The 18,152-nt window shown below is 36.9% G+C and overlaps 1 protein-coding gene across 4 annotated transcripts; it reads right to left on the bottom strand.

The window, feature by feature from the left end:
- Window positions 1-651: 651 nt before the first annotated feature.
- Window positions 652-15,615, bottom strand: ABHD10 (abhydrolase domain containing 10, depalmitoylase). Of its 4 annotated transcripts, none has more exons than XR_014824863.1 (5): window positions 15,456-15,615; window positions 12,433-12,616; window positions 6,792-6,903; window positions 4,755-6,377; window positions 652-2,167 (listed from the first exon to the last, which is right to left on the bottom strand). XR_014824863.1 is itself a non-coding variant. In XM_021070392.2 (5 exons), the coding sequence occupies exons 1-5, from the start codon at window positions 15,595-15,597 to the stop codon at window positions 984-986; spliced, it is 921 nt and encodes a 306-aa protein (XP_020926051.2). In that variant the 5' UTR covers window positions 15,598-15,615; the 3' UTR covers window positions 652-983. The 4 variants fall into 4 exon arrangements, 3 of the variants coding, with proteins under 3 accessions (XP_020926051.2, XP_020926052.2, XP_084847489.1); XM_021070392.2 differs by having other exon boundaries at window positions 652-1,328; window positions 6,240-6,377; XM_021070393.2 differs by having other exon boundaries at window positions 652-1,328; window positions 6,240-6,377; window positions 12,433-13,251.
- Between the last annotated feature and the right edge of the window lie 2,537 nt (window positions 15,616-18,152).

The raw sequence follows: 18,152 nt of genomic DNA on the forward strand, positions 1-18,152 counted from the left end.
CTCATGGAAACGCCAGATCCTTAACCCACTGAGGGAGGCCAGGGATACTATTTGTACTTGTAAGCCACTGAGCCACAACAGGAATTCCTATAATTAAAAGACACCAACTCAATAATATTAAAGCTGATTACTGCACAAACTTATTTTAGTTATTAAAAAAACCTTTATATTTCCCTTTCCTATTTCCTGACTATCTATACATTTTAGAAAGTCTTCTGAGTTAGATGGCAATCACTTGGCTATTTGCATTCAAGTACATATTAATAAAAAAGGCATGTTTCCACAGGTAGGTGACAAATGTAAAGATTAATTTCCTCTTTGGAATATGAAATCAGAATATGAAAATACCATATCATTGCCTAAGATGAAATTCCCCTATTTAACTGTACGATATATAAGCCACAATTTAAAAATGATACATCTCCTTCATAGATCTGTAAAGTTTTGAGCAGTTAAAATAACCTTGATTTTAAATTCAAATATAACATGCAGAGTATAAGATATTAAAGTAATAGCTTTTTTCAAACTTTATGCTTCAGATATTTCTCTAATCATTTCAGATTTATGTCAATAAACATGTTCCTATATTTTGTGAACTACATTTTAAAATCAGAATTTAACAAATCTCTATATACAATGATACCAAACAAAAACAAAAAAATCAAGCTTTATTAGCAATTCTAAATAGAAGAAAGCACAATTAGGAGCTGGCACAGTTAACATAAGCATTATAAAGTAAGCATCTCTTGAATAAAAAAATAGGAAATATTTTAACAAAAAAAAATCAAGGGTTGAAGGCAGGAGAGAATTTTTTTAAACAGCAGCTGATGCTTTCTTCACGATCTGTATCACTTGTGCAAATACATCACTGAATAAATACATGATATTTACAAAATAGAGATAAGAAAAACCTACTTATCAAGGTCTTTCATCTCTTCTACCTTCTGGATCCATGAGTTTACAAACCAACTAAAACTGTGATTCTAGTTAATTACAGTTGAAAGCTTATCAATTAAGTCATCAATAGTGTAAACCAGAAGTTGAAGGTCCGCTTTTTCCTTCATTCGGTGGTCGCTGTCTTTTCGGAGGATGACATCTACATCTTTGCTGACTACTCGGTCAGCAACTTGCACAGACGTATGCCAGGGAATAACGTCATCCTTCATGCCGTGGAGCAATCTTATAGGGCAGTTCACAGGAATGGGACTATGTAACAAGCAGTGGTGCTCAGCTTCTTTAATGACACTGTACTGAATGCGATAAACTCCTTCTTCACTGTATTTTGATGGCATGGCCCACACACCTTTCATCTCTATATCCTTTTTTGTCTATTGGGGAAAAGGAGAAAAATGAAAATATTTATGTAACACTAATACATGCAACAATCTTAACAGAAGAAAAGTAGCCTTTGAAGAAGAAAAGAGAACATAAATATAATAGTGATAATTACCAGTAATTAAATACTATGTGTAAAGAACTGTGACAAGTATTTTTAACACACAGTATCATAACATCCTGATAATTCTGTCATTATTTCATTTTTAGAAAAGAGGATGTTAAAGTTTAGAGTAGTAAATACGTTTAAAGTTGAAAGGCAGTAGCTGTTATGGTTAGGATTCAAATTAAGATTTAACTAACTTCATCATTTAACATCTAAAATCAGGGGTTGCTTCACCCCAACTGAAAGGGGAAATGAAGGGGACAAAAGTACAATAATTTCTTGGAATTAGTCAAGGTAGCATTCATATTACATATTAAATCTTAGGAATAAAAATTGTTTAGATTTCAAAATCATAAAATTAAAAGTGTGTATACAAAAAGTTACTACAATAGGGATGGGGCAGGGAGAGAAGAAGAATCAAGCATAAAACTAAAAATGAAAAATTTTTAAGACAGTGGTTACTCTGGGGCAGTCATACACATCCAATTTTAGGCTGAATATTAAAAAATGTAGCTTTTGCTTTCAGAGTCCTACGGAATGAGAAAAAAAATTGCTGTTTTAGATGTCAAGTCTTCTCAATACTCCCTGAAAACTGAGAAATGATATCATTTCTACCCTTAAAATAAATACTGGGTTATCCTTTGATTCTTGAAGAATTTCAATTTTTAAGATAATCTTTTTTTTTTTTTTTTAGGGCCACACCCATGCCATATGGAAGTTCCCAGGCTAGGACAGGAGTTGGAGCTGCAGCTGCTGGCCTATACCACAGCCACAGCAACACGGAATCCGACCTATGTCTTCAACCTACACCACAGCTCATAGCAACGCCAGATCCTCAACCCACTGATCAAGGCCAGGGATTGGACTGCTTCCTCATGGATACTAGTCAGATTTGTTTCTGCTGCACCACTACAGGAACTCCCTAAGATAATCTACCTTAAACAATTTTTCTAGTTAAAGTAACATATACTCATTATAAAAACATGGAAATATAAAAAGCATAAAAAGAAACAAATTTCTCATAAACCTATCTCATGGATATAACAACCATTAATACTTTGGCTTATTTCCTTCCAGTATTTTTCTATATGTGTTTGGTCTTTATAGATATAATATGTAAAACACTTAGCTATTATAATTCATATATAGTTTTCAATGCTGCTTTATATTTAATATATATTTCTAGGTTTTAAAACATTCTACTAAGTTTTTAAAGGCTGCATAATTGTCCACCATATTGCATCTAATATAACTAACTTGACCATTCTCACATTGATGAATACTTCCATGAACATCTTTGAAAATAAAGGTTTATCCGTATATAATAAATTCTTTGGAAAGACTATCACAACTTGAACTAATAAATCAAGAAGTAAATAGCTTTGAGTCTATTGAAACCATACAATATGGAAGGGCTAGAAAAACAGGTGGGCATCTTATCAAAAACAATGAAAAATATAAGGAAAGAAAAGCCCCATACAACATATTTTTGTTTTATATTTTCAATAAAAATATTGATTTTTTTCCATATTTAAAACTGTTGACTTATTACAAATACAAAAAGGGAAAAAGAATTTGAACAGTAAAATGTGTATGATATAATCTATGTTTTTAGGCATTTTAATGCATTTTATTAAATTCCAAAAAGATTTGATTCTGTGAAAAAGCTAAATATCTGAAAGCTAGACTTCTAAATATTCCCAAATGATTTATAATTAACAAATGTCTAAAAAACTTTAAAATGTATTAATCCATATTAATAGCATGGGGTCTGCTGCATTAAAGCAACATGTGAACCAAATATTTAAAGCAAAAATGATACTCAGTTATCTTCAAACTACTTGTGATTATTCCCGAATTTTTAATTTCAGTAATTAGAACTAAGTTTGATTATTAAATGAAGTGGGAACTATACTAATTACTGAGACATAATAATAGTTGCATTTTAAGCATCCTTACCCCCCAACTAGCTGTTAATCTGCTACTGAGTTCAATAAATATTGTTCATTTGAAGGACAAACTTGACTTTACAAAATTTCTTGTGTCCCAAACCCTCAAAAACAAAAAGTTAAGAAATAGCAAAGAGGAGTTCCCGTCGTGGCGCAGTGGTTAACGAATCCGACTAGGAACCATGAGGTTGCGGGTTCGGTCCCTGCCCTTGCTCAGTGGGTTAATGATCCGGCGTTGCCGTGAGCTGTGGTGTAGGTTGCAGACGCGGCTCAGATCCTGCGTTGCTGTGGCTCTGGCGTAGGCTGGTGGCTACAGCTCCGATTCGACCCCTAGTCTGGGAACCTCCATATGCTGCAGGAGCGGCCCAAGAAATAGCAACAACAACAACAACAACAAAAAGACAAAAGACAAAAAAAAAAAAAAAAAAGAAAAGAAATAGCAAAGAACAGTATTAATCAAAGAACATGTACAATATACATAATTTCTACACCAAGAAAAACTAATAAGGCAACGTGGCTGTGTAGCTAGGATTCCAACAGCTGTGCAGCATCCTGTCTGAGGCCCTCTAGTGTCCAAAGGAGACAATGATTAGAGTCAGTTAAGAGGTTAAGACAAGTTTCTATACAATGGGTAATGCTGGGCCTTAACACTCCCAGGGCTAAAGAAGATAGTAAAAAAACTCCACTTCCATTCCTTTGACATTGTTAGCACTAGCGATCTGTGTGCAGAAGAAGAGATAGTGGTCCTAGTGTCCCTGATCTTTCTTCACATGTGCTTTTAAGTTAACAAGGGCTCAACATGTTTCTGTTAAGAATCTTTTCCTGGTCTGATTTAGGACTGGCAAAGATATACTCTGATTGCAGGCAACAGCTGTCTTCAGTGACTTATAGAGTATCTACCCTATCTTTTCTCCGAGTGATGGATACATACACACTTAAAAATAAACGTATATAGTTGTATATAGACCTGTCATTTACCAGTAAACTGCCCCCCCCCCAAACTGTTTAACCAACTCCTTTCCCACATACCACCTTCTTGAAATCATTTCCTACCATAAGAAGCATTGTAACATTGAGTTACAAGAACAGAGTTAAGGGGTCCAAGATTTAGATGCAGAAGGATGGAAAATTTAGCAGCTAAGGGCATTGAGCACCTATGTATGAGAAATCATCAAGTGGAAAAAATTCAGAACTAGGAGATAAATTTAAGGAAAATCAACTTTGTAATTTTAGCCCTGACAGGAAATCACATGAAGAACCAGACTATGTAGACAATGCCCTCTCTTTCTTTTCTTTTCTTCCTCCATCCCTACTTTCCTCCCTTCCTTCCTTGTCGCACCTGCAGCATGCAAAAGTTCCCAGGCCAAGGATCGAACCCAAGCCACAGCAGTAACAATACTGGATCCTTAATGCCATTTCTTAAGGAGCTGGAAATAACAATGTGAACTAAGAATAAACTTAGAATAGACAGTATATGGCACTGAGTCAAATGCAAAAATTTAGGCAAAAGTCAATGACATTCTGCTCTTCAACACTACATATGCTTTTTTTCTTCTTTCATTTTATTTTTTCTTTTTAAGGCCTCATTTGTAGCATATGGGAGTTCCTGGGCTACGGGTCAAATTGGAGCTGCAGTTGCAGTCTACACCACAGTCATGGCAACACCAGATCCAAGCCACAGCTTGAGGCAACACTAGATCCTTAACCCACTGATTGAGGCTAGGGATGGAACCTGCATCCTTACGGACACTATGTCAGGTTCTTAACCTGCTAAGCCACAATAGGAACTCCTTTTTCTTCTTTGTCTTTTCCTCCTCCTCCTGCTCATTCACCATCCAGAGCAGTGGTTCTCAAATTTCACCTGGGGACATACTCCCTGTTTCTGATTCAGTAGGTCTTGGTGAAACTCAAGAATATATACTTCTACAAATTCTCAGGTGATGCTGTTGCTGCTGGCCTGAAGACTACTTTTTGAAACACTGCTCTGGACCATTTTTCTTTAATTTTTCTGTGCCTCAGGCCTGCTAGGATCTTAGTTTCACAGGTAAAATTTAGATCCCTAGGAAAAAGATGCCCAAGGAGAACTCAATCAATTGAGTTCTGCAATCAATTGCAAAACAAAAAAACTAACACACAAAAAGCTATTTTTTATCCTTGAAGACAGATATCTGAAATGCTTAAAACATATGTCCAGTAATAAAGTATCATAAACTAATTGCCTTCCCTGTTATTTCAGAAACCTCATTTCTAACATGATTGGCTGAAGAACACGTAAATGATGAAGGCACCCTTTTTAAAACAAAATATGAGAACTGGGAGTAGAAGAAGGATGCCCACTTGGTGTCTAAGTCAGGAATGGTAAACCTCATTGCTTGTGTGTGACTGACAATGTGTGCCCTGAGAGCTCTGCCGAGAGAGGATCTGAGGCTTTCAGGCTAAAAAACAGTTCCATAATTGATTAGCCAGTCTAACATGTTCATAGAATAGGTACTATTTCCTACAGGCCATATAATAAGATTAAGAAGTATAAAAAAAAGATCATGATGTATGATTCAAACAAATAAATGTGATTAACATGAAAACATTGCTAAAACAAGAAATTTAAAGTGTGACTTTATTACTGTGGCTCAAATACCTGGCAGAATGATTTGAGGGGACTGTGAAGAAAAAGAAACCTTAAACAGAAGACCACACAGTTAAAGGTGGCAAAGAGATTGTACACAAAAAGGCAGCTAAAACAAAAGATGGGCCTGTATCACGAGTCAAAGAACAAATGACACATGAACAAAATTCAAAGAAAGAGGGAGCAGAATGACAGGAGGGATACCCTGAGGTTGCCTGGGACTTACCTCAACAGGAAGCTGATTAAACTGTGTCACTAGGCCATCTACAGCTGTGGCTATGCCAACAAGAGCTACAACCTTTTGTGGTCGCGCGATTGCTGCATGAAGCATTAGCCATCCACCCAGGCTAGATCCAACCAGTATCTAAGAATAAACACACATTTTTACAGAGGAATTTCTTTTTCTTTAGTGTAAGGGACTGATCTATGAATAATTTCATAGAATGTGTATACTTTCTTCCTTTTAATCCACTGGCTTCCAGACTTTTAATATCTGGGGCAAAGTAAAATTAAAATTATAATTACTTTTTGTTAAAGTATTAAGTATGTAATAGAAAGTACATTAGACAAACAAAATTTGTAAAGTGAAAAGTAAAATGCTACTTACATTTTATGAGAAAGTAAAAATGAGAGAACTGATCGATTGGTTTGATATGAAATATAAAAATTGATTGTTCGACATTTAAAATATTACGTACATTTTCACGTCTAAAGAAACAGCTCAAATATCATGGGGTTATAGTCAACAATTATCATCATATTTAACAAAAGTAGTCACCTGTGGTCCTTCAGCCAATTCATCAATTATAGAAAGAACATCTTTTCTCCATTTTCCCACTGTGCATTCTTTTAAGTTACCATCTGAATTTCCAATTCCTGAGTAATCGAACCTGGAAAAAGAGAAAACATAACTATATCTAGATATCTATGTATTTGCTTCTCTTTTATGGAAGATAGCACACTAATCATTATTATAATGTCTAAAATCTATTAACACAAAACAGTGAAGTCAATATACATTTCAGCAAATCACAAGGCTTAACCTGAAAATTATCTCCCACATCCACTTTCTCACCTCCTCCACTGCTGCCAGCCTGGTCCAAGTCACAATCCTTCTCCATTGAATTAATGCAACAGTCTCCTAGTAAATCTCCATTTTAATTTTTCTCCCTCATAATCTACCCCCACCCCTAGTAGTCAATGATCCTTTTAAAACAAAAATCACATCTTGCACAAACCCCCCAAAGGCTTGGTATAATCTTTATGTAAAATCCAAAGTCCTTCCCATCCTCTAGGTCCTAACCACCTCTCTGATCTCATTTCATACTGTTCTCTCTCTCCCCCTTCCAACTGTATCCTCACTTTCCTTCTTAAAGTTAATGAAATACACACCCACAGTCCTGCCTCAGGAGTTTCACATCAGCTGGTCCTTCCACATGGAACACTCTATCTCCAGACACACACCTAGATCACTCCATCACTTCATTCAGGCCTTTTGTTTAAATGTTACATTTCCAGAAGCCTTCTCTGACCACTCAACTTAAAGTCGTGCTTCTTTTGTCATTCTCTATTTCCTTACCCTGCTTTATTCTCTTCATAGCAAATATTGCTACTTAACATTATATACGATATATGATTACTGGTTTGTGGTCTGTCTCCCACACTAGAATGGAAGCTGTATAAGGGCAGAATATTTGTTCACCACTGCTCTCCCAGTGCCTACATCAGTTCTCTGCACATGCTAAGTGCTTAGTATATGTCTCCTAAATCAGCAGAAGGAAAAGAGAAGTCCAGAATCAAATTCATCATCACTAGCCTGTCCACTTGGTTTTCTTTCTATTTCAACTTCCTAGTTCTCCAGGCTCAGAGTCTGTCTGATTTGTGAATTTTTCCTCTCCTTCAAGGTCTCAATTCAATAAATCATGAACTATCTTATCAGTTTTGCAGATTGCCCTAAATCCTAGTCATACTTAACTACTCCCAATTCCTGGATAAGCCCTTTGCTAACTTTGAGTCTTTGCATGCTCTTCCACTGCCTAAAAAACTTTCCTTCTCCATTCAAATGCCTACTCATCGTTTAAGTCATGTCATCTCTATTGAGGAACTGTCTTTGACATATGTGCTGTTCAACAGTAGTCAGCCTCTTCCTTTTTTTTTTTTTTTTTTTTTGTCTTTTTGCCATTTCTTCGGCTGCTCCCGTGGCATATGGAGGTTCCCAGGCTAGGGGTCCAATCGGAGCTGTAGCTGCCAGCCTACGCCAGAGCCACAGCAACGCGGGATCCGAGCCGCATCTGCGACCTACACCACAGCTCACAGCAACGCCGGATCGTTAACCCACTGAGCAAGGGCAGGGATCGAACCCGCAACCTCATGGTTCCTAGTCGGATTCGTTAACCACTGCGCCACGACGGGAACTCCAGCCTCTTCCTTTAATATGTGCTCAATTAACACTTTTCATATCGTGTGTTACAATCAAATTTTAAATATATGTCTCTCTCTTACTACGATGTCAGCTCTTTAAGGGTAGACTGTCATATTCAAATTTGTTTTTCCAGGGTCTAGAATGCTGCCTGCCCTGTACCATCCTCACTCATTCTCATTTCTTCTCACATTCAGACCTTTCTCCTCAGTTTGGGAAGACTGGTATCGTGGTACAGGTCTGCCATCTCAAACCCAGCCTATCACAGCAGCCTCCTCATTGTGTCTCTATGGCTCTGTTCTCTCCAAATGGATCTATTTTATACCTGTCAGGTATTTTCCTGAAACATTATATTGATATGGCATGAACTTCAATGACTTCTTAAGACACATAACATAAAAATTTAGTGCTTTAGCCTGTTTTTAAAGAACATTAGATTTTCGGTCATCTCAGATCAACCTTTTATCACCTCCTCTGATGAAACTACTGCTTTAGCCAAACTGATCAACTTGCTCTTTCTAAAACAGACTCTGATTTCTGTCTCTGTTTTATGCCTCATCCATTTATTTCACCTAGAACTTCTTCTCCCATCACTTCACTACTAATATCTTCTCTCAGAGCTTAGTCCAAATGGACTTTTGCTTGAAATGCTTCTCAGACAAGTTGGGAAAAAAACAAAACAAAACAAAAAACCTCTACAAAGTTAAACTTCTACATAATTCACTCTTACTAGTAACAATTTTATTAATTCTGCTCTATGACAATTTATGTGTGTGTATATATGGCTCATCATTCCTATCAGACTGTAAGATCATGGAGGGGAAAGACCATTATCTTATTTTTGTCTCTGCATTCTTCATAGTGGCCAGGCATGTAAGCCTCAGACACTGAGTATTATAATACATACTAAATGAACAGAAGTAGGAGGTAAAAGTGAAAAAATTATTTTATTCCAATTTAAAGCTTTTTTTTTCTAATTCTTACAATCTGGTGAAAACTAATAAATCCTAGTGTTTTTAGTGTCCATGTAAGAATATATATGTGATATACAGTGTATATATTTTTTCCAGAGATAAGGGATTTATAAGCAATGGAGAAAGACATTAAAATTTTCTTTAGGTATGAAGTGAGTGGTTTTGGAACCTTGGGAAATAGTAATAAGAAGGCAGCTGCTGAAGTCTAAATCATAGTTATTATTTCTCCTCAATCCAGGAGATGTATAAGACAGACCACAGAGAAGAGGAGAGAAAGGCACCACTAGTTCTTCTTTACCCACCTCAGTGGGCAACTGGACAACTCTATTTGTTGTACTGGTTACAGATGCCTTCCAAATATATGGTGAAGATGCAAAACACATGGAGAGGGCTTTCAAAAAGGAAAATTTAAACATTCAGTGATATTAATATATTACAAGTAAAAAATATAGTTCATTTTTGCTGAACTATATTTCAGCAAGAGACAAAGATAATTAAAAAATATTCAGCATTTTAAAACTTTTAAACTCAGTCCTAGCAGCCTCAATACTCTGGGACATATTCCCAAATCTAGAATTTAAAATTCTATTAGAAATAATTATGAGAGAATATCAGCCCTAAAACCATGTGTCATATTCCTGAGCTCTGACTCAATCTTACTTCAGGCATGGTGACAGGATATTAAGAAACCATTTTCACAGAACCAATATGCACTATATCTTACATAATACACAAAAACTAACCATTTCTTTATTTAGGGTTAACATTTTAGAGCCAAAATCGCAACAAAAGTAAACCGAGAAACTGGAAGTATAAAAGATAAAATAGAAGATAAAATCTCTTATAACAAGCTTTAATGCAATCAACAGCCAACAGTGATTAGATTGCAATGAAGTTTGATAAAAGCAAATAAAAAGGAACTTGAGCAAATTAAAAATTGTAACAAGGACTATACCTTATAAAGGTTTATAAAGATACACTTAGGCTATATTTTAATACAGTACCACTTAATAGTCTGTATACATTACAATTTCATCATGATTACTTAATATACCTTTAAAACATATACCTCATATGTATCCAAAATGCAGAAAATCCCTCTAAATGTCTTAATGGGAGAGAGAACTTTGTTATAGCTCTCATAGTCTCAATTTAAATTCAAGAACTGATAAAATGTTTTCGTTTTTTTTTTTTTAATTTTTTTTATTTAAGGCTGCAGGTGTGGCATATGGAAGTCCCCAGTCTAGAGGTCAAAGCTGCAGCTGCTGGCCTATGCCATGGGGAATCCAAGCTGCATCTGGGACCTACACCACGCTTTCGGCAATGCTGAATCCTTCACCCATTGAACGGGAGGCCAGGGATCACTGAACTGAATCCTCATGGATACTAATCACTGAACTGAATCCTCATGGATGCTAATCGGGTTTGTTTCCACTGAGCCACAATAGGAACTCCCTAAAATGTGATTTCTTGATTCAAAGTGTTTTGCGGACAAAAAAGGAGAATGATGGCAATTTTTCTGACATTATCATGTTTTGCTCAGGGTTGTCTTCCTTCCTGGATAGCTCATTTTTACCCAAATCCTGACTATTTTTCAGTGTTCCTTTATAAAGTTTTTTCTATTCAATTCAACTCCCAGCTTTCTCTCTTTTTTTTTTAAATAAAATTTTATTGACATATAGTTGACTCTCTCATCTTATATAATTAAGTATCCTGCTCTTTGACATGATCACATTTTGATGAATATTTCCAACTAACTTTCCATATGCATTTTATCTTGAATTTTCCCACCCTGACTAAAAGATCTTTAAGTGACCATATTTTATAATTTGTATATTGACGGAACCAGTATAGTGCTAGAAAATCTACTTGTAAAAGATACGCTAGTCCTCAGAATAAGTTAGGTCAGAACAAATTTTTTAGTTTTAAGAATGGAAATGAAATAATTCAGTTAATTTGGTAAAAGGAGTAAGATTAAATCCATATAATTGAAATAATTTCTGCTAATATATTGCATAAAAGTCTTATTTTTAAGTCTAGAAGTTTTAGTTTTAATTTTGATTTCTAATTACTTATTATGTTATTTCTAAAAGCTGTATTTTCCAGACCTATTAAGTGGACATTAGTGCAATTCTTCTAAAATACTAGATGAATAGATTTTTTTTTTTTTTAGGCTGTTAGTGCTAGAAAAGAGCTCAGAAATTATCTTTTGTCCAATCTCCTCTTTTTATGATGAAGAAAATAAGTCCAGCATTTATTAACTGACTCACCTTGTCAGTTTTTGCAAGAATTAATTCTAGAGCCCATGTTTCTTGAATTCCAGGCCAGTGCTCTTTTCACTAAACTATCTCTTCTAGCAAATTAAGCACTAAATAAATGATTGTTATAAGCAAACAAACCTAATAAAATGTAAACATATTATTTTAGTAAAATAATTATTAGCATGAAATATTAGGAATTTGGAAACCAAGTTGTAATTAAACAACACATATCCCTTTTTTTAAAACAACACACATTCTTATTTATGCTTATACATACTCAGACTACTGCAGTGAGAGGAAAGAGAAAACTCGGTGGAAATGTAAGTTACATAATACTAAATTTACAGTACTTTTAAACACATATATTATTTTAAACCATATATTTTAAAAGTAAGGAAATAAACAATGATCAAATAAAAGTCCTTAAGTCCTCAAAGGAAAACCACAATATAATTACAAGAGATTATAAGAAAGCCAACTGGTATACTGGTTTGTTATATTAGAATATTGTTTGTAAAAAGCTTAGTTACCACTAGTTTGTTTTTCTGCCAACACTGTCAGTGTGACACAAAGACCTTTAAACCAGGCCTTTTAAAGACTGCATTTTACAAGAACCCTAAATCACAGGATGAAAATTTACAAACCATTAAAATAAATTAATCTATAAAAATGCTAGCATTTTTTTTCTATTGGTTGAAGCAGAAGTTATTTTCTACTGCCATGCTAAACGGTAGTAATATTTTCTCTGAAATGTGCTGTTCTTACCTTATATAGGCATGACCCAGAGATTTGCAAAAATCCTCGATTGCCAATGCTTTTGTACCATTCATAGTAGAAATATAGCCAGGAATGAAGATAATTCCTGGACTTTTGCCTTTTAGCTTCTTATAAGCCAGGTTTGGAAGATCTGGTCGACTAAGGAAAGAGACTGATGTCTTTTGCCTGCAAGCTAAACAAAGTGCACAAAACATAAACTATAGTTTTCAAATACAGCTTTTGGAAAACCACACATATTTTCAATATTAACTTTCTGAGCTCATCAAGTTGATATCAAATATTATTTCCATTTAATAGAGAAAAAACAAATACAGATTTGAGGTATTAAAGTCACAAGTCTGTGCATGATATCTTTAAAATCGAAAATCCACCCGTGCCTTCTTTGAGCAAGGTCCAATCTTGATTCTTCCAAAATACACAATGATGAGGAAATTTCAAGGCAACAGAAGACAGAGAGACTTGTCAAAAATGTTTCCCTGTTGCTGTTACATCCTCCGTCCAAAACAGTTATCAATCAACATTCAGATTCATCTAGTTTTAGTCCTCTCTGGTGAGATTTCTGCCTTCTTCATCCTCTTCTTTTTTTTTATATATTTGAGGAGTTTCACATCCTCTTTGTTTTGGTGGGGAGGCTGAGAAACAAGTTTGGTCTGCCCTTGAGCAACTGTTTCAAAGGCAGACACGCTGTGTCCCTGTTATTACGGATTCCCTCTCCACCCATAAAATCATGGGCCATGGTAATAGCGAAGCATTCATGATTCTTTATCTGCTGAGATGGGTTCAATGAGCAGCTTCTTTACAAGTAACCTTGAATAAATATATGATAATACAATTTTCAGAAAAAGATTTCTCATGGGACTCTCAATCACAGTATTAATTGTTGGTCTGGCTTTCTGTGAATGGTCCACAGAAATCTTAGTGCAAGTACAATGGCACAATGGGTAAATCTTACAAGGTTATTTCATTTCATTATTTAAAAAAATTCTTTTTTCTTTTTACAGTCACACCTTCGGTATATGGAAATTTCCAGGCTAGGGGGTCACATGAGAACTGCAGCTGCTGGCCTACACCACAGCCGAAGCAACACAGGATCCGAGTCACATCTGTGACCTACACCTCAGCTTGTGGCAACAAAGGATCAGTAACCAACTGAACGAGGCCAGGGATCGAACCTGCATCCTCATGCAGACTATTTCAGGTTCTTAATTCATACAGCCACAACGGGAACTCCCATTTCATTATTTTTAAATTCTTTCCCTATCATAAAGTCAATACTTGCCCTTAAAAAATGTAGAAAGGGGAGTTCCCGTTGGGCGCAGTGGTTAACGAATCCGACTGGGAACCATGAGGTTGCGGGTTCAGTCCTTGCCCTTGCTCAGTGGGTTAAGGATCCGGCGTTGCCGTGAGCTGTGGTGTAGGTTGCAGACGTGGCTCGGATCCCGCGTTGCTGTGGCTCTGGCGTAGGCTGGCAGCTACAGCTCCGATTGGACCCCTAGCCTGGGAACCTCCATATGCCACGGGAGCGGCCCAGGAAATAGCAACAACAACAACAACAAAAAACAAAAAACAAACAAAAAAAAATGTAGAAAGATATTTAAACAAAAAGTCATTTATAATCCCACTTTCTCCCTCCAAAGAAATCAGATTTCTGTACTCCTTTACAGTCTTCTTTTGGACAAAAGGAATCTCTTCTTTTATATCACATGAAAACTTTCTCTACTTTATTGTGGCTAACGAAAACTTCTCAGTCTCTTCCATGTGAACTGATAAAGTTTTCCTCATTGTGGATTTGAGCAGCTGATTTTTTAAAAAAACTGAATTGAGAGCTTAAAGCTATCCCTTTTATATGTAAGCCTGTTTCAGTTAAGAGTGGAAAATGCCAAAATTTAAACTTTTAGTGAAAAACAAGGCTATTAGGAACCAATTATGTTGGTTGACAGATTATAGCAACAAAAATGTTCATTTTCCATTTCCTTAGTTCAGCCCTCAAAAACTCCCTTCCTATCCTCTCTTCCAGATTATTTTCCAATACAGGAAATTCTCCCTGAGACAATTACAATTTATTTAATCTTGATAAATTCTAAGTGGTCAGTTTCTTAACATTATATCCATAAATGATCTTTGTACTATAAAGATTAGCTCAAAGACTGGGGCATAACTGCTCAATGAATGCTTTCTATATAAAAGAGTACCATACTCTAGTTAATGACATACTAAACTTTGCTGGAGGTACAGATATACAACAGCCTTTTGGTTGTATGCAATTCAATGTAAACTAAACTGATTATATGTTTAGAAACTTTAATTCGGCATGAAAATTCCCATTCCAACCACCATGTATTAGCTGTGTGGCAAGGGTGTGAACACAACAAAACCAAAAAGAAAAAAGACAGAATTCTGAAAGACATATGGGGCTTGGGAGTGGAGGTGAAGTGGGGCGGAGAAGAATCAAACAAGCAAAGGAAACATTCAGGGGATCTAATTTTTGGTTCACATTCTAGTTTCCTTTGTAGAGTAATGACTATGGTTTTTACTGGGTTGGGATCATAGAAAAAAACAAAACTAGAAACTAGGTTTGATGACTGTGTTCACATTTTTACAATGAAAATATTCACATTGTAAAACTCAAATCAAGGGAAGGCAGGTCTAAGCACCTTAATGGTCACGATCTTTAACCCCTTAGAACCTGCAGAGAAAAGAGGAAGCAACTAATAATCAAACGCATTAAATGCACACCTGAATTCTTCCTAGCTCAGCAGGGAAGGCGGGCAGAAAGGATCCTTAAACTGAAGAGTTAACGCCACCAATGGCCCAGAATGTCTAGGATGCCCGGGGCCGGCAGAGTTCTCCTCACAGCCTTAACCAGAACTGTCAAGACCGACTAGAACTGGGTTACTGAGAACCAGGGAAAAGCATTTCTGAAAGGGGCGCCAAAAATGCATGGGACAGGAACTGATGGAATCCGGGGTGTTCGAAAGAATGCGTCCTACACCAGTCTTTCGGACACTGACCTGCGAGCCACCATGGCGCGCGCTCCGGCTTCCGTGCAAGCAACGCGCTGAGACCACGGTGGAAGCCGAAAGAGACGACCGCCCATCCCCGCCTGCCACAAGGTACCCAAGAAGCCGCAGCCGCCAAACCCACCCCCGCCATCTTCCCAGCGGCCACTGCGCCCCGCGCCGACCTAGAGATGCGCACAGCACGCAGGAACCGAGTGTGCGCGTGCGCCACCGGCTGCACGTCTCGACGTGGTAAGCCACGCCTATCCTAGTTTCCAACACCCGGAGAGCGCGCATGCGCAGTATAGTCGCTTTTACGGGTTTACCGCTGTTCCGCAGTTCTATGAGGGCTTTTCTTACGACGGTTTGGACGGTTTTGATTGCCCTCAGTAGGCGACTTTCCCATTGGGTAGATACTCCAGCACTGAAAGCAGGGAGAGGAATCTCATTCACCGTTCCTAGATAAGAACCCATCTTGTCACCCCAAGACAGTAGGGAGCGGAAACATAAAATACTAGGCTTGCTGCTTACAAGTCGTTCTCACCCTCCGATTGCTTTGACCTGCACTGGAAACGGTCTTTAGCTCTGACCTGCAGCGTGCTTGTATAAACACCTGAAGCGGAATTGAGCCTTCGCCGCTCCTTCGCTCCTGTTCAGTTTTTGTTTTTGCTCTTTGTATGCCTCACTGTTGAAATTACTGAATCACTGACCTCTGTCTCATGCTTCATGCAAGCAAAAAAGTTCTAGTAGATAAAGGATCTCAACAAAAGAATAAACTAAACGGATTAAATACACTTTAGGAGAATATTTTATACTTTGGGGATAGAAGGGACTTTCTTAAGCAAGATTTGAAACCCCCAAATAATAAGGAATAAAAATATGTTTGGCTGTATACGAACTTAAACTTTTTGAATGGCAAAAAGGGCACCTTGAATCAAATGAGAGCCTAGAAAGATGGATTTTACATCACAGATAACAGAACATTAATATTTCAGTCTCCTTCGAGAAATAAGAAAAATATATAATTACAATAAAATTGGCCAACAGTTTGATAGACAGTTCATGTGTAAATATGATTAATTCAAATATGCAAATGTTTAAAATAATGCATTTTCCCTATCAGATTGGTGAGAGTTAAAAAGAACAACCATTAGCAAGGATGCTGGGAAACCAGCACTCATATGTGGTTGGTAGGAGAGTAAGCTACTAAACTATTTTGCCAAGTAATCTGTCTACATCTAAGACAATTTAAAGCATGCATCGTTTTCAATGCCCTTTGACTTAGTGGCCCCAATTTGTGACTAAAGGAAAAAATACTAGTTTATAAGGATGCATATTACTAGGACAGCATTTTTAAAGGTAAATAGAAGAAAAAAAATGGACTCACCAATTTTAAAAAATGGTGGAATAAATTGTGGTACAAGGGTCTCTGGATTGCAGCTCTCACGCACTTCAATGCAATTCTTGGAAGCCGCAAGCATCAACAAGTAAAGCCTTATCTAGTTTTTTTGCTGTTTATTTTCTATTTAGAAGTTATTGTGGCTGGTTTAGTACTTTGAGTAAAGCCACTTTACTATCTTGGTCATGAATTTGGCAGCAATGACTAGTACTGGAGTTTAATGACTGGCATAGGATGGATACAGTGAACCCAGCCTATCTTTGGAGTCTTGAGAAACTGTCCTATTAGAATGCCCTAGAAAAGTTGGATAAATAAAAATTTACAGATCTTTCTTGAGAGGTGCAATGCCAGAAACAGAGCAAGGACAACTGCTTGATTTCAGCAACTCTTTTCTCCAAAAGCTGCTGAACTACTTTGCCTACTCTGCATTAAACCTGTTATAGACTCCAAGGGACTAAATCACTAAGGTGATGCTCAGTGCACATCACTTTATCCTTTCTATCTTAACAATAAACACTTATCCCTTTAGTTTGGATAATTGCAAATATTCTCAGTCATTCCTGTCCCTATTCTCTTCCTTTATTTTTGCAGGTCTTTTTGCATTTTATGTGCAACAAAACAAAAAAAATCTGATTTGTTCTCATATTGGAAAAGATACTGCACAAAAAAACCAGGGAAACCCATGGGTCATTTTCTCCATCCGCCTTTATCAATATAACAACTCAGGAAAAATTGTGGCTAGTGTCAAGTGAAGATGGTTTCACTGACAGTGATGGGCTTGAAGTGGACAAATTTGCTGACCTACTGTCAACATTGTCTTCATTAACAGGTATGAATGGACTATATTGCTGAGGGCAGTTTCTTTCTCTGAAATCTGCTGCCTTAATTAATTCAAGGACAAAAGATGTCCCCACCAAGTAAAGTCCTAGGGCTCTTTTTTTTTTTTTTTTTTTTTTGGTTTTTAGGGCTGCACCTGTAGCATATGGAAATTCATGGGCCTGGGATCTAATCAGAGCTGCAGCTGCCGGCCTGTGCCATAGCCACAGCAACACAGAATCTGAGCCCTACATGACAGTTCATGGCAACACCAGATCCTTAACCCACTGAATGAGGCCAGGGATCGAACCCACATCCTCATGGTTACTAGCTGGGTTCTTAAACCACTGAGCCACAACAGGAGCACCCATCCCCAGAACTTTAACGTCACACCTGTGTGAGTTTTTTCCCCATCAGAGAAAAGAATAAATAAACACAGCCCTTCAATTCCCAGTAATAATTGCATCCATGCAAAAAGACAGTAAAATGTCAGA

This window comes from Sus scrofa, chromosome 13 (assembly GCF_054392235.1).
Source record: "Sus scrofa isolate SSC_HxYL_T2T_F1_AM1 chromosome 13, Sscrofa_HxYL_maternal_Yorkshire_Landrace_v2.0, whole genome shotgun sequence".
Taxonomy (NCBI): Eukaryota; Metazoa; Chordata; class Mammalia; order Artiodactyla; family Suidae; genus Sus; species Sus scrofa.